The sequence below is a fragment of the Camelus ferus genome, chromosome 12, assembly GCF_009834535.1.
Source record: "Camelus ferus isolate YT-003-E chromosome 12, BCGSAC_Cfer_1.0, whole genome shotgun sequence".
NCBI lineage: Eukaryota > Metazoa > Chordata > Mammalia > Artiodactyla > Camelidae > Camelus > Camelus ferus.
The window spans coordinates 60754380-60764795 of record NC_045707.1 but is presented as its reverse complement, the minus strand read 5'-3'; the positions used below and the strand labels follow the sequence as shown (position 1 = coordinate 60764795).

General features: G+C 33.6%; 1 protein-coding gene across 8 annotated transcripts in view; it reads right to left on the bottom strand.

Annotated features, from left to right (window-relative positions):
* OSBPL8 (oxysterol binding protein like 8) overlaps nt 1-10416 on the bottom strand; it is a 133800-nt gene that overhangs the window by 23063 nt on the left and 100321 nt on the right. For all 8 annotated transcript variants that reach the window (XR_004324806.1, XM_032493725.1, XM_032493724.1 and 5 more), the window contains 6 exons: nt 8264-8348; nt 6808-6979; nt 3621-3858; nt 2843-3027; nt 1010-1091; nt 616-714 (listed from right to left, as the gene is read on the bottom strand). Coding sequence is in view for 7 of the 8 variants with exons in the window: in XM_032493725.1 (XP_032349616.1) it covers nt 616-714; nt 1010-1091; nt 2843-3027; nt 3621-3858; nt 6808-6979; nt 8264-8348 (861 nt within the window). In the remaining variant the exon portion in view is untranslated. The remainder of the gene's footprint in view (nt 1-615; nt 715-1009; nt 1092-2842; nt 3028-3620; nt 3859-6807; nt 6980-8263; nt 8349-10416) is intronic.

The following is a 10416-nucleotide window of genomic DNA, read 5'->3' as shown; positions in this document are numbered from 1 at the left end:
CTGAGGGGAATATCAAAATCTCTTAGAAAGAGGAAGGTTTTTCAAATAAGGTTGGCTCCTCAAAAGAGGACGGTCTCCTCATCCTCCTTATACTCTGTATAAGGAAGGTAAGTAGGTCAGGGTTTGTTTAGATGAAGAATAGCTGGGAAGAAATATTGGGATGGAAGAATTAAATTTAAAAATAGTGAGGCAAAAAAGTGCAGTATCAGGTTATTTAATTGTGAATGCACAGATATGACTAACTGGAGGGCTTAGAAAGGCATGTAATTTGAGATAAATTTAGAAAGATATGGGGACCCTGAATGTCAGGCAAATGGGTGTAAATTTGATTCAGGAACTGGGGAACCACTAAAGTACTTGGTCCTCCCCAAAAAAGTGGGGCAGAGAAAGAAAACTAAAGGTTTACTCTGATCACAGGATTCCATGACTGTAACAGTAATACTTAAGTAGAGTACGGTATTTAGCAGTAGTCAATACTAACAGGTTAAATGCTTACCAAATGCTCACTAATGAGAAAGGTTAATCACCAGTGAATTCACTGAGTTAATATTTTCTATAAAAATATACCAATAACTTCCAAATCAGTTTTGTTTCTGTAAAATACATTTCTAATACCTGTTCAGCAATATAAAAAGTTTTGCTGTTTGTTCTGGGATGAAACCACAAACAACGGAACGTCTCACCAAGTATAGGATTATAAGGTTTCTTCAGTCCCTAGTAAAAAATATACAAGTTTCAGATTATAAATATGAATGATTCAAAGTACTAATTTAAACCAGTTAAGATGGGTTTAACTGTATCATCTGGGAACTATCTTTATACAATTTCACAGGAGTGAAATAAAATAAAATTAAATGACTTCAGTCATAATACAAGTCTAAATAATCAAGCATTTTACAATTTGCTAACTCAAAGAGGCCCTGCAGTGCAATTATTAGTAAATAATTTTAAGGTATCCTAAAAAATAAAGTGCATATAAGGCTATAGTAAAGGAAAACATAAACATTACCTTTGGCTTTTTATAGAATCCAGACAAATACCATTTCACTACTTTCTTCAAACGGAAATAAGGATTTTCTTCAAGAGCAGCCCTAAAAAACAAAATGATATATGCAAAAACTTTTACAGAATATATCACAAATTCTCCTTCATATTAATCAAATCAACAACTGAATATGAGATATGATTGGAAAGCACAAGTCACATTTAAAATAGAGGGCAAAAATAACCAAGTAAAGCAACTTGTAGGAATCATTTTCCATAATCTGGAGTTGTATCTGTAGGAGTCATTCCCAGAAGCGGGATTACTGGATCAAAGATTGAATGCATCTACAATTTTGGTAGATGCTGCCAGATTCCTTTCAAAGGCCCTGTGCTAGTTTTTATCACCCAGCAGCCGTCTGTTGAGTGCCTGTGGCCCCACACAACCTTGGCAATAGTGTGCGTTGCCAGAAGTGCAACCTTTCAATTTGGGAAAATGACATACGTATAGGATTGTTACAACAGGGTTTATAATAGTAAAAGATTAGATAACTCAAGTGTCCAGCCATAGCTGACTGGTTAAATAAGGTATGGCACATCCACCTCACAGAACATGATAAACTGATTTGGAGGGATCTTAAGGATTATGTGTGTGAAAAGTGCAAGGTAATAGAAGAATTTGGGAAAAATGGGCATCTCTCAAGATCTTACTGTGACTTATAAGAACCTGCCTCATATTCTGAGAGAAATAAATTTCTAGACAGATAAAAGAAAGCAGAACTGGAGTATAAAAGCATTTGGATTTTTGGTCAATGTGATGGATGAAAAATAGATCTTATTAAGGCTTGAATTTGTACCTTTTTTATTTTGAATGAAGTTTACATGTTTAAGGACTGTTTCTATTACTTCATTTTTTAACTGCTTGGTCAATTTCTCTACTCCTTTTTCCTATTAGGTTGTTGATCATTTTCATTTAATGTCTAAGAGCCTTTTTTATTTTAGGGAGATTAATACTTTCTGTATGGCCTAATTTGCAGAAATCTCCCCTAGTTTATCAATTATCCTTTGCATCAGTTTATGTGGTTTTTTTGCAATGTTCATTAATGCAATTAATAGACTAATAATGCAACTAATAAACTGAATATAGATATTGATGCAGAATCTAAAAATCAGGTCACAGGGCCAGAACCTAGTACCTTAGAAAACCCAGCGTCTTGTATCTATCTCTAGTATTATAGAAAATGCAGCTGCTGGAATGGGGTCAGCAGGTGAAACCTAAAAGGTATGGTTCTCCAAGAAACTGCTGAGAAAAGGTGGGTAGCTCCTCTTCCACCTCCTTTATGCCTGCCCTCTTCAGAATTACACCCAGGATCAGCTGGCAGGAAGAAAAACAAAGATAAGAGTGGGAATTTTTGCTACGAGCCAACAATTGGCAGGATGCTCCAGATAGGATAAACTGTGCAGGCCTCATAGCACGCAGAGAGGACAAGCACAAGCGAGAGAACAAGCCCCTGGATGGGACCTGAATGAGGGCTTAGGTGGGGAGAATAAAGAAAGCCAACCACCTCTCCCTGTGTCGGGTCAGTGCACAGGGAGCCTGTGATGGCAGTGCTTTCAAGGCAGGGGCCGAATTCCTGTCTTCCTCAAGCTTTTAATCTCTCACTTTGACCTCATAAATGGAAACATTACAGCAAAGTATTAAATATGCTTCTTATCAAGGTCAACTATAGAAGTGGTGAAAAAAAGAGAGTGTATCTTATTAGGGCCCAATTTTGGTAAGGCAAAACCACCAAAATTAGTACTCTGACAAATCTCTAAACCATGAAGTATCTTTTATTTTAAGAAATGAGAATCTACTTACTCAGATAGGAAGTCTGCATGGTAGTAGTAATCTGAAAGTTTATCCAGGAAAGAACGAGGCTCCAAAATAAATGTCGGTAGAACCACCCTGGACAGGTCCATACCAGGACGGACCTGTTTCAGCAGTGTCCAGATAAGGCTTTTATTTTCTTCAGATACAGTTTCTGTTTGAGAAGCCTCACCTGCCTTTAGCAATTAACAAAAAATACTGAAATATTATATTTATTTCAGACACATAAATATGTAGATAAGACAGCTAATGTTGATAATATGAATTCTCTATAGGACTATTCAAGCATTCTTAAAATGTGAAAATAACCCATTAGGTAATTAGTCTATAGCTATAAAATTTAGATAAAAAGGGTAGTACCAAGAGACACTAAAGTGAGTGATATATATAAAGAATCCATTAAAAAAACCATTATACTCTATTATACTATGTTTACTTCTATGCACTAGCAATAACAAGAAAGCTATAAGTTCATGTTTCCTTGCAATTTACTTTGTACCTGGTAATGACATCAAGGGGTATCTTATTTCAAAAGCAAACCTGAAGAAAATGTAGACTTGAAATTTAATAGAATATATTGGTACATGTGTGAGTATATGTGTTTAGCTGTTTATAAATCTTGATATACTTCATATTTATGCACCTTTTAAAATAAAACACACAAATAATATTTTCTTTAGGAAAAATAAGCAGTAAGTCGAACAAATATCTTCATTTTTATCTGTAAATTTTCAAGTATTAGAAAACCAAAACCCCTGGGAACTTCTACCTCTCCGAGTTCTTCATGGCTCTGTTCCGTGTAGGTAGTCTCCTTCAAAGGCTCCACAGGCTCAGGCTCAATGTACGAGTCGTCCTGCCTTTCTGATGTATCTGTGTCACTCTCCTCACTCTTCCCCATCACCTCATTGTCAGACTCATCATGCTCCTGATCATTTTCTTTATCAGATTTATCAGAATACATATCTTGGTCCTTAAAATGCTGCCGTTCAATTTCACTATCATTCAGCCTTAAGGGAAAGAATTATTAGGAGGAAGAATGAAAGAGTTTAAGAATATTTAATTTATAAATAAGAATGATATGTCACATTCATTGAGAATTTACTATGTGCCTGGCACCGTTCTAAGTGTTTTATGTTGTTTAACTCATTTAATCAAAAAATAACCGTATGAGATAAGTAAAATTATTCTTCTCACTTCATAGATTAATAAATAGAGGCACAGAAGAATGAATTAAAAACCTGGGAAATATTGAAAGATGACACTCTGAGCTGTTTGCTTCTCTACCCTTTGAGTCTAAAATCTTCCAAAAGCAAAATTTTAGACTATTTCTTGCTACATTTTTACATACAAATATCATCACTTGAATCAACCTACTAACCTATCACTTGTAGTCTGAAGAAAAACTTCAAGTTAAGATCATCAGATTCTCAAGTGAACTCAGATGAATTATGACTTTCCACCTGAGGTCTCCAAAGTCACTCAAAGTAAGTCCAAAAATAAAATGAGAAAATGTATAAGGTAATTATATCAATTTAATACTTGACTGATAGATTCAATCTTGAAAAAAAAAAAACAGGGAGAAATGGAAATTTCAACTTAAGGAAATGAACCTACATCCTGAAATTGGTAAGTTGTTATATCCAACCTTATTCTTACTTACAGGATTAGGATTACTAATCTGTACACCCTACTGCCCCCCTCCAAAAAAAAATCCCTCACTCCCAGAGTTAATGAAAAATTTAAAGAAATTTCTTATTTAAGAAAGTACCTGTGTGTTTCCTTTGGTATAAATAAAATTTGTAAAGTACTTTGCAAATGAATACACGGTGCCATTATATATAACTGACAGTTTAACCATGCTGACATGAGTAGCAGAGCAGAATAGTCCTATTTGAGTCCTATTTTAGTCTCTATTTTTCCAACATCTTCATTTGTTTGAATTTTAACCAGAGTACTTCTAATAGAAATTCACTTTTTTGTAATACTTATTATTTTCTTTCTTTTCCTTTACAATCATATATTTTTTAAAAAGTAGTTTAAAATTGCTGTCTTTGCTTTCTTACTATATATTCTCACCTTAACTCCTCACAATTTGGTTTTTATTTTCTCTTTTATTTGTTTATCCTCTCTCTCTCCTTTGGCAAGCTATCCAAATTCAAGACCTCATCATCATTTCTATTAATTGATCTCTATTGGATGATTTCCCATCATGTAAAAATAAGCTTTTAAAGACTCAGGCTTTTAAATGCTTGGCTGACATCATCTATATGTCCTGGGACCACTGCATCCTCAACATGTCCAATACTTAATAAATTATCATCTCCTAAACGTGGTCCTTTTCAAAAATTTTACCATCATCTTCTCAGTCACTCAGGCTTAAAACTTGATAATCTTTAACTTCACCCATCTCCTGTCTCTTATTTCCAAGCAGATTCTACGTCTGGAAGGTGGGCTCCCATCCCTCCTTATCTCTGCATCATAGTTCACAGCTTATTTTCTGTCATATAGTTAAATGAACATGTTGATATGTTGATTCTGCTTTTGCAAAATCTGATATTTTGATCCTCTCCCTGATTCCCTAACTGGACATTATGTTTTCATCTTCTAAATTCTCCTGATCCTATACTACCCTAAGACATCTCTCCTTTGGTTGTTTATGTCATTCTTTTCTTCCCACTATTCATAGTTGCCTGGCATTTTATAGGTTTCAAACAAAACAAAACAAAACAAAACATCTCTCTAGGATCACACAGCTAGTAAACTGTTATACTGATTTCAGATTTAGGATTGTACCTGATTCACCTCCCTATTCACAATGTGGTGAATTACACAGAAAAGTGTATGGTATCTTACATAGAAAAGAGGCTCAAAAATCTTTAATGAATAAGGATGTGAAGTAGATGAATTTTTAAGAACCCTAAATAAAAGCATTTAAGGATTACCTGGTATTCAGTAATACCAGGGGAAGAGGTCCCAACAAAAACCCATCCCTATATCAGTGGTAACCCACCCCCACCCCAATCCTATCCCATTCAGGCTTCCATAGTGGGAAGCTAAAGCTCCAGGTTACAAATCTGCAAAGAAAGGATGTAAAAGGTAAGGTAATGGCAGATTTAAAAGGGAACAAAGGAAAAGAGCCAAACAAAAAAGCCAGGGAAAAAACAGTTCAGGTCAGGTTACATGGAGGCAAGGAGAGGAGCAGTCTGACTTTGAGGAGAGTAACCTCAGTGCTGACAGGAGTAAGTGGCTGCAGAGAAGCTGAGAGCTGGGGCAAGGGAGGAAAAGGGGAAGCCCATTTTTCCTGCAGAGCAACAGAAGAGATCTGAACCTCAACAACCCCCTGAACCTCAAACAAAGGGCTTCTTCATTTTCTTGGAGGAAATTTTTTTTAGTATTAACTACAATGAATGCCTCACTGGGGGAAAACACAAATAGGATACAGTTCCAACTTGAAAACACTTACAGTATAATAGCAGAATTCCACAAATACCAAGTAGAATAAGTCAAGTTCCATTATCCAGAAAAAAAAAAAGTGCTATAGAACAGCAAAAGAGACATGGATTACATCTCATTTTTATGAAGCAGAAAAGGCTTCACATATAATATTTGAGACTGGGATTGGCCTTAAAAAAAACACAGGAGAAGAAAAGAGCAAGGTGGACTAGAAATCATTCTTAATGGAGGGGACACCACACACAAAGACAAGGTAGACAGCATGGTTGTATTTAGGAAAGAACAAGTAATTCACATGAGCTGGAATCAAGGAAATAACTTTTTACACCTCACCATAGCAACTAAACAAATGTTAAACCAGGCGGTAGGCCATATAATGAATGGGAAGAAGACAGCCAAGTTTCAATCTTAGATACACTACAAAAATTCTAGGCCTGCTAACTAACCTAGTGAACATCGCAGTCTTGAAAATAATCACCAAATTAGTGGCAGTATCTACTTACTGGAAGTTGTCACCACTGTGGAGATTGTTAGCCCGTAATAAGCCATACAGAGTCACATGGGTGCTCTCTGATGAGATGCTCAGCTCATGTTCCTTTCCTTCCCTGATCATTGTACGTTTGAGAAGACTAGAACATTTCAAAGCCAGCTCCAAAGCATCCATCCAGCACCTTCCTAGAATAGCATAGACTCATAAGTAGTATAATTCAATAAACTAGAAAAACTAGCATCCATCTTCATTTAACACTGTTAACCTTTAAACATACTATTATTTCTCTGAGAAACATGCACTGTAAAAGTTAATTTGAACATAAAATCTTGCCAGGATTTCTTAATGCAATTTTTCAGTATAACAAGTGCTTTTTACTTTCTAAATATCTAGAAACCACTGGTAAATAAATAGCATTAACATGCATTAGAAAACACACCTAATCTAAAATAAATGTACTTTATTTTTAAAATCTCTAAGACTAACAACATGTAGTATAATCCGAAGGTACCAAAAAAGGTACATAAAATATAATGAAGGGATTATGTTTCTACTATAAACAAACGATTTAAAACATTTTGTTGTTGATAGGACATCTATGTCAGGTTTAGCATCCATTCTACTTATATCTATGAAATTTTTAAAATCAGAAAAATTCCTGAACAATACTGTTATTGACTGCCTTATTAGTTAGTAGAAACATTAATAACTTTATTTTTTAATTAAAATTTAGAACAGTATTAGCAGAAAAAAAGTTAGTTGTTCTTAAAAGTCATATGTATTTGTTTCAAGATAAAGCTGGAAATACCAGCCAAGTAAATCCCTTTCATAATGAAAGCTCATGCCTATGATATTAATTTTTTAAATAATCATCTGGTTAAAGTGAACTTTATGTTACACGATTCCCTGGGCTAAGCTAGTCTGAACTATAAAACATTAAAGTGAAGAAGAAATCCATTATCAATTATTAAGTTTTTAAAGGTACTTTGCTTTCATGTAAGTAAGTTATACTCTCCCCATTTTTGCTTCAGAAATTAAGTATTAAGTAATTAAATGCAGAATAGAAGTTTGTATTTTAATGTCTTATGTAAAAAAAATCAAAATAGTATATATATGTCTTATGCTAATATTTAATGATAAAATATAAATAGTATTAAATGTATTTCTAAAATGACAAGACTTAATGAGTTATCATAGAGAACACTAACCAAGTCAAAAATGTGTCAATATGTCAATGGAGGATGAAGAAAACTCCAGGCTGCTAATTTATCATTCAACTATATAATGCTTCCTTCCTATCAAATTTCCTTGTTTGTTGGCCACGTTAATGGTAACAGTCTTCTAAGCAATATGATTATGATTATAGTACCTCTGCTGCAAATACCCTATTTTTCCCAAAGGAAAATGTAGTGATATATACAATAAACCCTTAAAAATGAGGACCAAAACCCAAGCCATCATTTGTTTACCATCGGACTCAGAAGTAGCTCGGATGATCAAATAACTGCTAGGTAGGGGCTGAGTTATAGATCCAACTGCTTCACCTTTGGGACCCTTAAAAGCAAAATAAATAAAATAAATAGTGTATGGTATTATGAGATCTCAACTTTTTATTATCCATTATTATCTGTAATAATCTAAGTTAGGCATGGATTATAATTTTTAAAAGCAAACAAGCTTTAATTTCATGCTTTCTGAGAAAGCAAATGTTAAGTATTAAGGAAAGTTTTCCTCTTCCACCAAATATACCTCCTTACCAGAAAAATGAACAACTTATAGCTATCATTAAACATTTTCTCTATATATTGTTTACATATTATGGAGAAACCTAAAATTTACCATACTAGACCAAATTTTAATATAACGGAATTTATATCCCACAAACACTAGATAAGCAATACTAAATTTTTAGAAGCCTAAAGAAACAGAAATACAGTTATAATTTATAAGAAAAAGAGAAATACATTTTTACTAAGTCTAGGGAAAAATAAATCCCCATTTTATAACCAATGATATACTTGTTTACAAAATACCAACTTAAAAAAAAAGCTAATTTTGTTTTTCCAGAAACAAGAAAGAAAAAGGGATTTTATTGCTGCCTGTGGTGGCTGAGATTGTTTTAGAAGTATAAAACACCAAGAACTTTACAGTAGTTAGTATCACCAAGGTTACTTTCAGGTGTACAGTTCTTTATCTGGAAAAAAAATCTGAGGATTGAAGTTATAGTATAATTTTGATAGAAAAAGCACAATTTTTAAAGTTGTCAGACCAAAGGATAAAATGGATTTTAAGAAACAAACAGCAGGAAGTAAAGATGGATATTCAAAATGTAGAAACAAATCAATATGCTTTTAACAAATCCTATAATACCCTTGGGTATTTTCAAATAGCTTTATAATTTATGGTCCAGTTCCTAGAATCAGTATAGAGTAGGACCTCAGGTCAGACTGCCTGGGCTTCAATCTTCATTCCATGCTAGAAAAATTACTTAAGTAACCTCTTTAAGGCCTCAATCTCTTTAACTGGGTAATGGGGGAAATCTGTATCATCCTTATGGTTATGAGAATTAAAAAAAGATTCCAAATAACATGTTCAAAAGAGTCACTGACACAAAGTAAAGATTCATAAACTCTACTATTTCCTAATCATAGGTACTGACTCTGAAGCTGTTTAAACAATGCTCTAAGTAGGCTTTGCTTGTGGAGAATATTCTGATGTTTATATAATTGTATAAATTTACCTCTCATCAATATTTGGAATGAAATAATTTGACATTTAAAATGTTTTAAATGATTTAAAAATTCATTATAATTCTTGCAATTTCTAAGAGTAGTAAAAAATAAATTAAGTGTGTGTATATGGTTTTGAAAGTAATTTTTTTAACTTGAGAGTTACATGATACAGTAATACCAGAGACTTCACAAGTTAAATTCTTTCCCCTGTGGGGAGTACCTATCTCAGAATAAAACTGACTTTGTATTCTTACATTTATTCCTGCTATGACTTCAGACTACTGAAATAAAGGTAAAAAGTCCAGGTTTTTTCCAAAAAAATGAAGCTACTTTCAGTTAGCTCAAATCTCAACTAGGTTGTTTTCCTTAAAGGAGGGGCCCTAGACCTTTTATTCAAGTGTAATTTACTTTAGAAACTAAAACAATGATTCTTTGTAAAAATTTAAGCTAGATTCATTTATTCAGATAGCATGTATTACATGTCTACTTTGTAGAATTCCTTGGTAGTTAATCAAATAAAGCAGTTTATCAGAATGAATTTTCTTAAGTTTGTTTTTAAAATATAGGAGTGACCATGGTAATGCTTTTTAGTATAAAAGCATTAGAGCTCCATCTTCAAAGAAAGCTGTGTCTCAAGAGTAAGCAGGACTGCTGCTTATAAGCTTCTTACCACAGATTTACACCACTATAGGAAAGACCACAGAAATAAATGGCAGCTTCTGTTCCAGAGGATCTTACAATTTGAACACTCATGATACAGTATTCCAAAGCAAAGCTGGTAACTGCAAACTAAAAAAGCCAGAACAAACTGAATCCCCAAAGACAAGAGATAATAAGGTACAATAAATTTGGGAAACATTTTCTGGAGAAATTTTTAAGTTAGATCTCAA